This window comes from Culicoides brevitarsis, chromosome 1 (assembly GCF_036172545.1).
Source record: "Culicoides brevitarsis isolate CSIRO-B50_1 chromosome 1, AGI_CSIRO_Cbre_v1, whole genome shotgun sequence".
NCBI lineage: Eukaryota > Metazoa > Arthropoda > Insecta > Diptera > Ceratopogonidae > Culicoides > Culicoides brevitarsis.
The window spans coordinates 29,889,170-29,905,737 of record NC_087085.1 but is presented as its reverse complement, the minus strand read 5'-3'; the positions used below and the strand labels follow the sequence as shown (position 1 = coordinate 29,905,737).

Sequence of the window (16,568 nt, the reverse complement as noted above, 5' to 3'; positions counted from 1 at the left end):
GTCAAAAATTTAAGAGAAATTGTCTTCTCTTAACTAAAAAATCACCCTTCTCTTAATTTATCTACATTTTCCTGTTTCATTTGAATTTTAACGGTTTTTTTCTCTTAGCATTCTCTACATTACGGTATTCATAACTTATTTAATATATATTTTTTTAACAATTTTAAGAAAAAAATTTTTTTTTTTTTTGTAATATTTGGTCAAAAAACCTAAAACTTATTTTTTTTCAAATTTTAAAAAAATTTTTAAATTAATTCAAAATATTGTTCTGACTTTAATTAACTTGTCTTTCGAAGAAATTAAAAATTTTGTTTTGACTTTTGACTTACAATTTTTTTCAGCCATGACCGGAACTTAAAGTTCATTATTAATTTTTAAACACGACAAAATTTACCTAAGTTTTTCACAGGAGGTGTGTCTGCCAATTCTCATGCATTAACTTTGCTAATTGACATCTAAAACATTGGAAATTTCCTTAATTAACAAAAAAAATTAAACTTTTAAACAAAAAACATTTACCTTTAAATTTATCACGTTTCCATTGTAATTGGAGACAAAAATTCAGCTTTCTCGTATCGAAAACAGCCTAAAACATGTGAGACCACTCACGTCAATCAACTCTGGTCAACCAAACAAAAAAGTATTGATATAATAAATTCTTTTGAATCTTTTGTGATTTACAAGAAATGATTTTCACTTTTTTTTTGTAATTTTATAAAAGTCTTCAAAAGTAAGTCGATTGATGACATCAACAGTGGAATTTTTCTGTCGCTTTTCTGTGATAAATAAAAAAAAATAAATTAAATTTATTATCGCTGAAATAAAAAGCAAGAAAGTTCCGTAAAAAATCACGTAAGCTGCTTAGAATAAATTACTTTGACAGTAATTTGTAACTAATGGCTGAAGGTCGACCCACAACAACAATAATAGTAATGACAATAATAAGTAATAATCTTTTGTTTTACGATCCGAGTTTTTTTCCGCAGAGCTGCAGTGACGCCGATAACTTTGCGGTGTGTTTCGTAACTTTCCTTCCGGGCGGAGGTTATGTGAGCCTGCCTGACCTCTAATAACGGCGATTAGCAATCAAAAGTCAATTAAGTCGGACGATTGATTACATTGTAAAACTATTTGACATTTCAAGTGGTCACGATGACACTGAGGAACTTTTTTTTTGCGTCGTCTTTGTTCGATTATCGCCATCGTGCCACATGCAATGCGATCTGCTGCATCCCATGAATTATAAATAAACAAATTAAGACATATTTATTGGCTTGATTACGGTGTAATTCACTTTTATTAGAATGAATTGTCTTCTCTTGTTCCATGGACGAGGCAACTATGGTATAAGAAGATGAAGGAAAAAAACGCCACGTGAGACACATTGCCGTCGATTTTATTTTTATGACAAGTTGTGCAGTAATAACAGGTAAGTAAAGGCTTTTTACGGCACTTTCATGACTATCTTTCGCGAGATAGATTTTCAAGGAAAACTACCAGCCATGAATGAAATTGACTTTGAATATAACGTGTTTGTAATAAATCTCGGAGTGGATATAAATAAACTTTAGAGACAATAAATGAGATTGTCGTGTGCGCCGACGATTGAAATAAATTGGCTTTCTGGACCAACACGAGATGTAAATTTATCATAAATAATTTTATGGTTTACAAATGTATAAACAATTTTACATATTTTACATATATTTTTTTTATAAAAATTATTTGAAAATAGTCAAACTTTTTTTTATAATTTTCGAAAAGCATTCTCAAAGCAAAAACAAAAATTTTTTATTTAAATTTAAAAGACAAAAAAATTAAATTAAATTAATTGTCGAGCTTAAGCCGTCGAGCTTCAATGGAGCTCAAAAACCTAAAAAACGTAAAAAATCCACTAAAAAATTTAATTTTTTGCAAATTTTGATTTTTTTTTTTATCTAAAAATAGTATTTACAATCAAAATTTTCTAAAAATAATGAAAATTAATTGATTTTTTTTCGACTTAAGAAATTTTTTATTAAAAAATTTTTATTTTTTGAAGTTTATTTACTTTTTTTTACATTTTAAAAACAAAATTTAAAAATAAAAAAAATTTTTTTCAATTTTTGTTTCCAAATTATCTAAACCTTTTTTTAATTTTAAAACTCGAAGCTCGAGCTTGAAAATTCATCGAGCTTTAAGCTCGAAACTCGAGCTTTCAAAAAGTCGAGTTTTAGTAATGTCTAAAAGGAATCAAAAGCATTTTTTTTACTTAAACTTACTTGAACAAAATTAAAATACATATAAAAAAATTATTTTAAAATATTTTTAAGGAAAAATTTTTGGTGATTTAAATAAGATAAAATTTTGTTTTAAACATATTGACTCTGAGAGTTGTAATAAACTAATAAATAAAAATTTATCAAATTTTTTTTAATGAATATAATTTATTTTAATGATTTTTTTTTATTTTTTAATTGAAATTATAAGGATTACTTGAGTATATGAAGTATTTCGGTTGTATAAAATTTATATAAAATTATTTAATAAATTTGTGTTTTTTCGTGTTTTAACTGTTTTTTATAATGTTAAAATTCAAAAAATACGAGTTTTCTTTTTAACCAAATTTTATTTGAAAACTCAAATATTTTCAATTTTTATTGATATTTTTTACCTTAAAAAACCAAAATTTCTTTCAATAAACATTTCACATAACCTCAACTTGAATACTTAAAATTCAATTGTAAACAATGTAAAAATCCCTTCTTTTAAATTAAGTTGTTGTCGTTGCTCACGAGACACGAGTGACAACATTTCTTGATTGCATCTCGATCGGTGGTCCTCATAGCAACAGATTTATCATGCACGAAGAGATTTACGTTAAAACATGTACAAAAATGGTCTTCTTGGTGGTCAATTTTCTGCTAATAAATGAATAAATGCATTTAATTAAGAATAAATAAAATCGAGTCTCATGTACAATTTATTACAATAAATTCATCATAACTTTCTCAGTAACCACACATATTTTGTACACACATTTTATGACATTAAATTGCCGAGATTGATATGTTAATCACATAAATACGAGTGTATTTTTGTAACAAGAAAGTTTTGCAATAATTTGTTATATTTTTTTTTTCATTTTCTATTCGTTGACGCGCGAAACATTCCAGAGCACGGCAATCCAATTCGATACAAATAAATATATGTACTTATTATTATTAGAAAACCACAAATCGCTACACGCAACTAGCCTTAGCTATAGCATGTAATAAATCATAAATTGATATAGTAGGCATCTAATCTAAATGCAAAATTGCGTTCACACACTGCATTTTTTTTCGCTATTTCTAGTTTAGCTTTGTTCATTTTTCTCGCAAAAGGTGAATAAATTTGTACCTATATCGCTGAGTTAATGGGAGAGGAAATGCAAAACGAAATTACTATTTGACTACCTGCTTTATTTAGGTTTTAAATTGCATTCGATAGCGATCGAATTACAAATTGCCAATGGATCGACAACGGTAGCGCGCAATCGATCGATCACTTCTGATTAATTACCTTCGCGGCGAACGAGATGGTTTTGCAACGAGCGATCTTTTATGATCCATTACCCTTTTAACTAGCGATGCGGTAAGAAACTTCCTACTTATTAATATATTTTTGCAACATTTGCATAATTGGACTTGTAACTGCAAAAGTTTACAATAATAAAAGGCGGAAAATGTGAAGCCAATTAACTTAGCGGAATTTATGCCTAATAAAGTTTTTCAATAATAATTAAATCAAATTAAATTTTCTTCCCGTATTTTGTGATTTACTGAAACATTTAATTTAAAAAAAAATCTAAACAAATCGAAAAAATTCTAGATACATCTGGGTAAATCCCAACATCTGTTTCGTTTTATTACTACCGAAAAATAATACAGAAATTGTCCAGATGCAAATATTTATCGCCCGCTTTGTTCTACTCTAAATTGTTTTAACAAACGGCATAAATTATCTTTTTTGTTTTTGTCTAAGAAATATTTTTTAGGAATAACATTAATCTAGCAAAACACGGGAATCCCTCATCATTATTTTTGTTCCGACTGCTATTTTGCGAGAAAGTTGCACATTTTATGATTCAAGTTTTTTTTTAATTATTTTTCTTTTTGTGTTTTCAGGTAAATTTGCTCTGTTTGAAGACTTTGAATTTCACCGACAGAAAATGGTAGGATGAAAAGGCTCAAAAGTGATTTTTCTCGTAGTTGAGTCAAAAATGGAATACTTATTGGAATCAAAGCAATTTTAGTGCCAAACTTATGCGTCCAAATGATAACGTGCCTAAAGAATCACAACAACAGCTAATAGAAGTAAATGTAAACAATTTTTAGATTACCAATCGACAAGAATCTAAGTATAAAAGCTTCGACATTAGACAACAAACTCAAAGGGCAAAAATCCGATTTACTAAAAATGGGCAAGATTGTAAAAAGAAGAATTTCCTTGGCTGAAAGATCTCATTACAAAAAGAGAGTCCTAAGGATTTCCTAAGCAATGTGTATCGAACGGAGGAAATATGTTCAATAGACCAACTATTTAAATGTAAAGTGGATACAGAAACAGATTCTTTTGGATTGAAACTTTACGAAACCTAGGACGAAAATAAACTGAAAATATTTTTGCAAGTAAAAAAAAATATGTAAGCAAGTAATGTAACTATTACTTAAATCTAATTCAAAACCTAAATATCTTCTAATTGGGCTGATGGTAATTCTTAAAATTGCGATGTGAATACAATAAATTCTGACAACTGTACTTGTCAATTCATTTCAGGTCAGGTTCATTTTTGTATTCAAAAATGTGCTCGGTATGCTCTCCTTAGGGGAAAACCTTAGAGGAACTGGTCCGATTATTACAGATCGGTTTCTTCCTTGATATTTGAACCTTTTCAGAAGAGACCTAAATATTCCGCATTCCTAAAATAATTTCTATCCAACCATTAAAATTTTTTAAAACTTTTTAAAAACTAATTTTATAAAGTTAAAAACATTGAAATTAAAAAATCCTGATAAAATGTGCAATTTTCTCGCAAAACAGCATTTAACATATTGCTTGTCTGCACAAACAAACCACGTCCGACCCAACTGCGAAGGTCAAACACAAAATTTATTAAAGTACGATCATTACTTTTGTCAGCGAGCGCGCGCACACACTAAAGATTAAACAAAATGTGCAAAAACAAAAATACTCAGAACCTTATTATTTATTCATTTCTTATTATTAATGGACAAGTATATATTTATTTTTGCGCAAATATTGTTACCTAAGCAGAATTTGTGTAAAAATATTTGCATTAAAAATTCTTTTGCAGTGATAAGTATGTCACGTTTTTCTGTGGTGCGATTAATTTTTTTTTTTTTTTCAGCAAAAATCATTAAATATTTTACTTCTAACACAAAAAAATGACACCTAACACAAAGAAGTTTGTACTTCATTGACGCAAATGTTCGATAAATATTAAACACAAAAAATCAACAAAAAAAATCTGTGAACCAAATATTTTGAGATTTTTCTACACATTCTTTCTTCATTAAAAACTTGAACTAAAACACACACACTGATGCATTTTTTTATAGTTTTCGTTCATCGTGGTCGTCGTTAAATTAGAGACACTTGTTTGATTGATTCACACGCATATACAGTGCACGCAGCAGCAGCGATCAGGCCTCCATTCAAGTTTTGTATTCTCTCTCTCTCTCTCTCGAATTCTCTCGCAATATTTTGTTACCTGAACGTACATTGTTTGTGTCTTATACCATTTGTTGTTCGGAGTTTATACCAGTTTTCATTCATGCATGTTGGAATTTTTCAGAGAACCGACAGTTTAGTTATTTGTGAGACAACCAACTGAATAGACGTGAATATTTTTCACTCCGGCTAAAATAAATTATAAACCTGTTCACAGAAACAACAAAAATTTGAATAAAACAGAATTTTTTTTATAAAAATTAGTATTCGTGTATCGACATCCGTTTTTTTCGTAATCGGTTCCTGTGTGTGAAGCGCATCCTTTTGAAAGAAATATTTGAATACAAAGAAAAAAACCGAAAGAAGGAACAAAAGCGCAACAAGTTTTTTTTTCTTATAAAAATAAAATTTAATGAGCGAGAATTTAATGTTATAAAAAAAGTGTAAAAAAAAAGAACAAGAAATGTGCGAAGCATTAAAGTGAATCCAACAAGAAATGATCAAATTGCAATAATTACTCAAATAAAATAAAATAAATAATAAAAGAGAATAATACTAGTTCAAGAACTTGCGAGCAAGCGGCAACAGTCCGGAAAACTAATTTATCTAGTGTTAGACGTGAATACCTTTTACCTAACCGCTGATTTGTTCAACAACAATAATAATAACACGTAAAGTGCATATTTTTTATAAATATACAGAAAAAAAAATAAAATAATAAATGAAATATTGATACAAGTGCATACGAACAATAAAAAATAATAGAAAAAAAAATAATTATTTTTCCAAACCATTGATTCCGTTACATAATATTGTTCGTTGTTTTATTTTAAAAAAATATATATCTGTGCCTTTGGTCAGCGATGATCGGAATTTTACATAAAAAATAATAAAACACGATATTTGTTTATAAAAAAATAATAAAAAAAACAGTTTATTTTTTTAAAACTTGAATTTCCTTCGTCGGCGCATCATGCATATAAAATGAATACAAAAAAGGCATTATTTTAAGTGTTTCATTCAGGGTTTTGGAATTAATAAAAAAATTTTAATTCATGAAAACTAACGAAATAAATATTAATAATAACAATACCGCAACGGGAGTTAATGAAATGGAATCGGAAGAGGAATTAGCGGCATTAAAACCACCTGGAAATACGTCATCCACTACCGACAATGCAACGGACTGCGATGAAGTGGATTATGTTCCGGTTGCAAAAACTGACGATGCCAAATCTTGTGTCGTTTGCAAACAAGAAGAAGACTCAAAATCACACAAAAAACAAATTTCCAACATTTTCAAGCTCAAACCCGGCAAACTACCTGGCGAATGTGAGGTTAAAGTTTGTGTCAAAAATAACTTGCATACCCTCGATAAGTTGCAACTCTTCAAATTTCGCAAACGAAGTGATCCGTCCTTCGATCGGGCAGCTCCCGCTACTCAAAAGAAACCAAAGTTCGTTAAAAGTATGACAATTGCCAAGTTATTCGGAAACAATTACAATCCCAAAAATTCCCTGATCGATGCGAAAAATAAGGGAATTTTAGCGACAAAGCCGCCGAAGAAGAGCGAGAAATTTCATCACAATAAAATGTCGCAAGACACCGAAGAAAACCAGCCGGAAAATAACGAGGATACGTTGTCGGTTAGTGGCAGCAGTGTTCTTAGTAGCGAAGTGAACCAGAGACCACATCATCATGCGAAACCCTTCAAAACCCTATCGCGTAGTTTTGGGAAACTACTGAGACGGAATTACAGCAGTGTGGATATCAGTATACCGGATCCGGAGTATAAGGTGTCCTATTTGGGCAATGTACTCACTGGATGGGCAAGAGGTAAGTGATTTTTTTTATGAATTTTTTTGTTGTAAGTGTAAGAAATTGTGGTCAAAGTACGGAAATTTCAATCAACGTGAATATCAGTATCGAAGTAGTAATCAAGTCGTCATCTCTTTTTTTATCTCTTGGTTTCTTGTCGATCAAGAGATTTCTTGTCAGTGACGGACTCGGGATAAGGATATTTAGGGCCTGAATATTTTTTTTTAAAAGAAAATAAAAAATCAAGAATTTTATTTGATAAAATTTAGTAAAAAAAAAATTGTTTAAGAAATTTTCGAATTTCTTAATTTTTTTTTAATTTAATTTTTATTAAATGTTTTTAAAAAAATATTTTTTTAAATGAATAATTTTAATTCATATTTTAAAATGATTAATTATTAAGTTTACAAAAATTTTAAAATTTTTAATTAATTAATTTTTTAAAAAATCAAAATAAATAATTTAACAAAAAAATCTGTTTCTTAGGAATTTTTTATAAAAAATTTTAATTAATAATTTTAATTAATAGATTTAATTTTTTTTAAAATTATTTGTTAAAAAATATTTGATTTATTTAATACCTCAATAATTTAATTTATATTGTTAATTAATTAATTTTATTAATTATTTATAAAAATTATTTGGCTTTAATTAATTTTTTTGATTAAACTATTTTTTATTATGAGAGACTCAAAAAATATTTTATATTAAAAATTTTAAAAATAAAATTTTATAATATTTTATGAAGAAAAATCAGCTTTTCTTTTTGATTTTTAAATTAAAACATAATATATGTACTTTAAAATTGAGAAAATTTGTTAATTTAATTTATTTTATTTTTTGTTAAATTATTTTAAATTTAATTTCAAAAAAATAAATTTTATTAATTTTGTTTTGAAAAAAAAAATTGTTTAACATTATTTATTATTTAAATAGTAATTTAATTTAATTATTAATTAATTAATTAATTAAATTAATTCATTTTATTCTTTTATTTAACTATTTATGAAAGTCCGAGAGACTCGAAAAAATAATTTATTATGAAAATTTTAAAATATTTTATTTAATTTTTATATTTCATAATAATAATTTAAAATTGATAAAAATTGTAAAAATTGATTTTTTTTTGCAGAAAATTAAATTTAAAAAAAATAATTTAAGTCGAATTTTATAAAAATACAAAACAAAACGTTATTTTAAAGTTTTTCTGATAAAAATCAACATAATTAAAGCGAATTTCAGTAAAACTAAAATGTTTACCCATTTATGGAAAATTTTTTCGAGGTCAATTTAATTTCCTATAGTCCCGTCTCTGTGGTATTGAATTAACGCTGAGTGATAGACAAGTTCAATTATTATTTATTTACATAAGATTTTAATCAGATCGCCTCTCCGCGTTCGCCCGTGAGTGAGTGTAAATGACACAAAAATATTTCCATTCAAATTATTTATTTACATGCATGAGACAGACACGTGAGATTGGACACACTTATAAAATAACTCAACTTGCGAGAGAGTGCGAGAGACTATTAATGTAAGCCATCATCATCACACACATGTGCTCAAAAACTAGGCCAAAGGTGATAAATTCATAAATTTTTCGTTTTATGTAGATTCACACTTTCTCCTCGCATGGCCGAGCATTTTTTGTTCGAAAATCTGAACGTTTGAAATAATCAATTTGGATTAAATCACGAAGACGACGAAAAAGCAATCAAAGACATTAGAAACAACACGTTATAACATTAATCATAAAAAACTCATGTAAATTGCAGAAAAATATGCATGAGATGAGCGCAAACAACATTTTTTAGTGTCAATTACCTTTTGTCGCTTATTGCAAAATATCGAGGTCGATATGAGGCCCAAGATACGAGCACATACCCCTTCTTTGAAATAAAATGATTAGACGCGAATGTGATGTTATGAAAGTAATTGACCATAAATGCAAAAAAGCATGGAAAAACGTAATCGATGTAAAAATTGAGCAATCATCGATTTTTGTTTAAGAAACATCTCCAGCAGTTACTCGGAGTCGGTTGTGTAATGATATGTGAAGAAGATGAACATTATTATATTGAACAAGAAGCGTGCATAACACCTTATGGTTGTTTTTGTGTTATTTGTTGTTGTTGCCTTTGTTACATGTGCGATATTCGATAAATATTTGAACAAATTTGTTTATCGAAAAATACAACAAAAATGTTGTTTGGATTAAATTTTTTATTCATTTTATTACAAAAATCATTTTTTATTTAAATTAACCTAAAAATTAATTAAAAAATATTTTATTTTTTCAAAGTCGAATTATTTTTTTTTATTATAATTAAAAATAAAATTATTTTATTAATTATTAATTATTTTAAAATATTTTTTAGTAAAATTAATTAATTTTTAAAATTTTTATGTCAAAATAATTAATTAAAAATTAATAAAACAATTTTATTTTTAATTATTATCAAAATAACTCGACTTTTAAAAAAATAAAATATTTTTTTATTTAGTTTTTTATTAATTTAAAGATAAAAAATATTTTTTACTAAAATTAATTAATTTTTAAAATTTTAATTTAATTAAAATATTTATTTTTTTTTTATTTAAATGAAAAAAAAATAAAAATTTTTTAAAAAAATTAAAAATTTTTAACGAAGAACATATTAAAAATAAAATGTCTGCACTCCAAATTTAAAAAGGCAAAAGATATTAAAAAAATATTTAAAAATTAAAAAATTCAAAAAAGCTGCCCTTTTAATTTTTAAAATTAATTTAAAATGCATTTAAAATTATTAAAAAAATTTAATTAAATAAAATTAATAAAAAATAGTTTTAAAATTTATTAATTAAAATTTTTTTTTTTAAAATTAAAAATTTAATTTAAAAATTTAATTATTTAAAAAATTAATTTTTAAAATTTATAGTTTTCTTAAAAAATAATATTTTTTTTTCGAAAAATAAATTTTTACTGCACGTTTGTTAACATTTCCAAGAAATTCATAAGAAAACAACCACGTCACTTCAAAGAAAACGACATTTCATAACAATCAAAATAACAACAGTGACGTTCATTGTACTCTCGATATCATCATCTTCATCGTTGCTGCAAAAAATTATCACAAATTAGATGAAAAATGAACAAAAAACAAACAATACATTAAAAAATTGTTGTATTTAAGTATAATATGATAACATAACAATAAGCTGGCTCATAACATGCAGCATGCTATTTATGTCCTATTGTCTTTAATAATAATACTATCAAAACAAAAGCAAACAAAACACTTGATAAACGAAGATAATGAGTGACAATGAAGAGAGAGAAAGGTGCAAGATGTGTTTCGCTTGGTGGAAAATTATTATCGCGTGTAAGCCCTTGGTGTCGTTAGCCCCTTTCGATGAAATCATCATTTGCTTATTATAACATTTTTTTTTTAATAATAATCCTCTTCATCCATCCACCCATTCAGCAATTTTTAATACATAATAATGATGGCTTGACAAGACGAGATCAACAACCGACACTCGCATGGTGGCTGCTTCGTCAAGCTGTTTTGCAACAAATAACAACAACAACAAAAAGGTGTTCGATAAAATCACATAGAATCGCCGTTAAAAGCGTTGTTTTTGTTTGTTTGCTATTAAAACATCTTCCAGCGAAACAAAAAAAAAACAAGTACAAAAAGTGGTTCCTCTCTCGACACCGACACACCGCGAGTGAGTAGGAAGTCATTATTTTCATGTGTGCCTGTCGGTAATATTTAAAGTGGGTGTCGTTACAATTTATTCATTATCTCGCGCTCTTATAAATTTATTATTCCGCTAAATGTTGCCGTTTGTGTATACGGAGGAATAAAAAGATGTAATGATCTACATATTAAAGCTTCTTGTAAACATCGCCATTTGTTGAGCTAATGATCGAACAGGTTAAATTTAAAATTTTTCGTATTCACCGAGCGAAATGTGCGCGAAAAAACTTGCATATTTTATAAGCTTTATATTTTTTTTTAGATCAGAGCATGATCTAATCAAAACTTGTAGTAAAGTAGTGGTTTATCTGGATAAACTACTTTGTGTTTCTTTTGCGGATAGATAATTTATTTTAAAATATAATCTGGTTTGAAAATTGTTACAAAACTCATTTCTGATATAAATTTATTTTTATTCAAGTTAGATAAGGCAAAGGAAAAAAATACTTCAGGTATAAATTAATCTGCAAAAATGCAGATATTGCATCAGATTTTAAGTCAGAATGTTAAAATTTACTTTTTAAAAAATTCCACGTAATTAATTTTTTTGAAATTTTTATTATTATTGATATAAATTAAACGTTCAAAAGAAAAAGCGAATAAAATAAAATTTTTATGATTTTATGAATACATTCTTTTTAAAGACATTGGCGTAGTATGAGGTCCCTTGATAAAAGGCAAAATTTAACTTGATTTTTTTTTGTTGTCAATGTCACAAATCCTTTTAAAAACGTTTAATAAAATGTATCATTTTTATTTAGATCAGATGAAATAAAAACATAATAGTTTCAAGAATATCAAGTTTCGTTTAAAGTTCCGTGAAGAAACAGAATAGCTCGAGAAGACAACAAAACAATGATCGAAATGAAGAGTACAGTGGAATTGCTTAAAGGAAACAAAATCGTTACAATCTGAAAACTCGAGCTGTTACTCTATTTTGACTCATATTCATATTTTGATTCTTATACTTGATGGTATCAAAAATCGAAGGAAGAATATGCTCATCATGGACAGGATAAAACCAAGCCGACATAATGTGACAGAAAACTGGTAAAGGTCTCCAGATGATTGATCGCTAAGCATGAAAAAGTATTTGCTCAAATAAAATAGAAAGATATAGGCCACGAAGGAGTCCTTATGGAACAAGATACTTGGTCGTACCAAATCTACTATAAAAATATTAACTTAAACCGTTAACAATTAAAATATGATCTAAATAAGTTTTCAAGTTAAAAGCGGAAAACATTTTTTCAAATCAAAGGAAGATTTATGACAAGTCGAAATTTATTGAAAGTATCATAAAAATATCAAATCATATGAAAAAATAATTTGCTTGTATACAATAATTTTATCTAATACTCTCTAATCAAAGAGCGCCCACATAAATTTCAAACTACGCCACTGCAAATCATTTGTGGATAAAAAATTCATTCCCTTTCTAATTTTGATGATGATAAAAGATGTTTTTTTTCTGAATATCAAAGCATTCTTTCTAGAAAAAAAAACATCAAAATATTATCATATTTATTCAAATTCTACATTTTATTAGCATATAATCAGCTTATATAAGACGCACATCATTTGATTTGATTGAATACCGGTTTTTGCCCCTTTTCCAATCCTTTCTAGCGATTCAGACAAACAAACCAATATCAACAAGTCAGTTCGTTTTAATAATAAAGAAATGAAAAAAATTTCATAAACATTCTCGGTCATGAATTTTTTCATAATAAAATATCAAGAATATTTTTATGTTTATCTCTGTTCATATCGTTTGGTAAATATTATAATAGAGCGGTCAGACTAGAATATCTCCGCAACTTTAATAGATCGCCCGAGTCAATGTTACGGTAGGTTCAATCTAGTTTTGTTTTTATGTGGAGTCGCAAGGTCGAGTTTTTCATCCGGAATCATCTGGATTCGTGATTCTTTCTAAGACTTGTCACGATATTAGTTTGTCTCAACAATAAATAATTAATTGGCTGTAATTTAATAAAATATGCAAATGATTTCGATGAATTTCTTACCACAAAAATCACGATATTCTGAGGAATCTTGCTTGGGTTTGAATTACTTGGAAATAATTTACCTTACCTTATCTTGAAGCCATAAAGACAGGGCATGTCGATAAGCGGAGGTGTGTTGCAATACCAATTAATTTCAAGCTTGAACAACCAAAAATTAAACGGAATTCCAAATCAAAGTGTGCCACAACAAATAAAAGTTAAATTCAAATGAAATGTTTACATTACTACATCTTTTTATCAGATTCAATACATTTCGCCGCGAGGCAACTTTACTTTTTTTTTCTCCTTCTCACATTATTTCCTTGCAAGATTCTGATTAACGATATAAATAGCAAATACATGACAACTCCGAGTTATGTAACGTAACACAAAATCTTCGTCGCTTCTCTCTCCCTGTGCGCGATGCAATTATAAACATACAACGACGACGACAAATCTAGACAATTCATCAAGAAGAAGTGCACCGACAACGACCGGCTAATGCTTTCAAAACGTCTCACCAGCGAGCAAGCTAGATCCTTATCGCATAGCGAGTAATTAGTTTGAGCATTAGTGTAGAATGTGTAATTAAAGAGATTCACAATTTTTTTCTGCTCCGTGTGTTTATATTTAAATACTTGTTATTACATGACATTTAATATTATTTTTTTTTGCAAAGATGCGCTGTTCTTTATATTATTTTTTTTTGTTCTCAGTTCTTCTTTTTATTATTCATGTAAAGACGGCATCTAATTCTTATCCGTCATCTTAATTGTACTTAATTACAATTACAAGTGAATGTCGACTCTCTCGCGATCTGCAATGTACGTTTATTGTTAAATAATAACAATAATAAGTTTAATTGTTATTTGAATGTCGTTTGCATTGCATTGCTGGGCGAAGATGGATCGTGGAATGTCGTTTGTCTGAGCAATTGAAGCTTCTATATTTAGCTACTTATTCTACTGACTTGTTAAGTAACGAGTTATGAGAACCAAATCTGAAAGTTATGTTAATTGTTTTGTGACATTTGGACATTTTTTAAATTGTTCATCCAGTTTCAGAAGAGCTATGAGCCCTATGGGCGAAAAACGGGTCAGATTGATCCCTTAAGGGGATTTTTTGATCCCTTAAGGGACCAATTTTTTCCCTTAAGGGTTCAACCTGATCCCCTTTCGAGTTACTCATCCGCAGACCCAAAAATTTGAAACTTTCAAGAGATCATTTTGATCCCTTAAGAGATCTATATGAGCCCTTAAGATGTCAATTTGATCCCTTCAAGAGGTCAATTTGATACCTCCAGGAGGTCATTTTAATCTCTTAAGGGATCATATTGACCTCTTAAAAGATTCAATTTTTTGGGTCTACGTATGACAAATTCGGAAGGGGATCAGGTTGATCTTTTAAGAGATCAAAAAATCCCTTTAAGGAAACAATCTGACGCGTTTTTTGCCCATTAGATTAGGGAGATCATTAGAACTTAAAATCCTCTGATGACTTTAACATTTGTATTTTCAATCTTCTGTAAGATCTTTTGGTAAAGTCTAAAGATCTTACAGATTATTGAAAAGGATAATTTTAGATTTTCAAGTCATCAGAAGATTTTAAGATCTCTTGGTAAGCTCTGAAGAGCGTCTCAAGATAGAAAAGTTTCTGAAAACGGATCAGGTTGATTCAATTGTATCCTTTAAGTACACTTGAATCGTCTTGATCCATTTTTAGAAGCTTTTCTGTCCTAAGACGCCCTTCAAAGCATCTTTTGAACTAACCAAAAGCTCGAAAGTGAAAAATTTTAAATTTGAACAATTTAAAAATCTTTTGATGAGCTCTGATGGACTTCTCGGGATAGAAGAGGATCTAAAAACGGATAAGAATGGTTCAAATGTACTTTTTTGTAACTTTTGAACCATTTTAATCCATTTTCAGAGCCTTTTTTTGTCCCGAAAAGCCCATCAGAAATTATTTCAAAGATCTTCAAATTGTTCAAGATTAAAATTTTTAACTTTCGAGCTATCAGAGAATTTTTATTGCTACTTCTGAGTTCACTGCCTTTGATTAAAATCTACAAAAATCCACTTTCTCGCTCTTGAAATCTACCTACCTGCTCTTTCCATAAAATTCTCGCCAGCAGCAAAACTTTACCACTTCAACAAAAACCGCATAAAAAGGAAAGTTAAAGACACGTGTAACTCCTGCCATTTATAAACTCATGAAAAAAAATTTAAAAAGGGCCACACCAGAAATTCCGCTAAAAATTACTTAATACTTGTTTGGCGAATTGCGTTAAATACTTTCCAGTGCAATATAAAGTGCAATGCATATAATTGCTTCGCCAAGTTATTGGCAAAAAAATGCAAGGAAAGGTATTTGTCCAGTGAAAGTTCCAACATTGGTTGCAGACATCGAGATAACTTTTTTTTTGTATGAAAAAATATTCATGATTTAGCCTCGAGCTAAGATTTGGTTGTTTCGTTACGAAAAATATTGGCAATAAAACATTTTTTTTTTCGTTACTGATTTCCCGGTTGCTCGGTTTTATTGTACGAGAAACTTGATTTTATTCAAGAAATTGTGGTAATTAATTATGACCAATCGATCAATGAACAAATTTCACAGCAAACTTGGCATTTGAGGAGCTAGGAAATGTTCATGTGTCAAAATTGCATTGATTTGTGGTCAATTTCAAGTCGATAAATGCAAATTATCTCATGTCTGTTGGGTAATACACAGAAAATAACATTGTTAGAAGCAGGAAACATTTATGCTAAAATTATAGAGCTGTCAGCAAACAATGCCAAAAATGTGAAAAATGTTACAATTGATTTTTATTATTTTATTTCATAACGCGAGAGAGACACTTTGCATGTCAAAATCAATTCTAAGTACATTTTTCGGCAGCAATAATAATAATGCCTTTTGCGTGTTTTTTACTGACTTCAACTATTATTACGATACATGACTTACTTTTTTAGTTCCTTTCATTACTCATGTTACGTGTTTCTTGGAAACTAACAAACACAAGCGCATAAATGACCAAAAAATGAATTTTATAACGAAAACCAGACGTTGGACGTGTGAGTGAACTAATATTTAAATGTGTATTAAAAAATGTAAGAGAACAGGTTCGTTAACCCTTTTTGTTGTGTTTTGTTTGAATGTTTTTTGTTGTCTTGAATGTTTTTGATGATATTGAATAAAAATACAACACAAGTGAATTTTAAAGTTTTTTTTTCAGTAAGGTGCGTAACTAATAGTTCAATGTTGTTTAGAAATATTTGTTGAGAAA

The 16,568-nt window shown here is 28.2% G+C and overlaps 2 protein-coding genes across 2 annotated transcripts in view; one reads left to right on the top strand and one right to left on the bottom strand.

The window, feature by feature from the left end:
- Positions 1 to 16,568, bottom strand: part of LOC134827479 (large ribosomal subunit protein eL30) — a 91,264-nt gene that overhangs the window by 41,466 nt on the left and 33,230 nt on the right. The gene's annotated exons all lie outside the window — the stretch shown is intronic.
- Positions 5,884 to 16,568, top strand: part of LOC134830781 (uncharacterized) — a 34,976-nt gene continuing 24,291 nt past the window's right edge. The window contains exon 1 of the mRNA XM_063844364.1: positions 5,884 to 7,551. Within this exon, the coding sequence (XP_063700434.1) occupies positions 6,771 to 7,551 (781 nt within the window). The 5' untranslated portion in view covers positions 5,884 to 6,770. The remainder of the gene's footprint in view (positions 7,552 to 16,568) is intronic.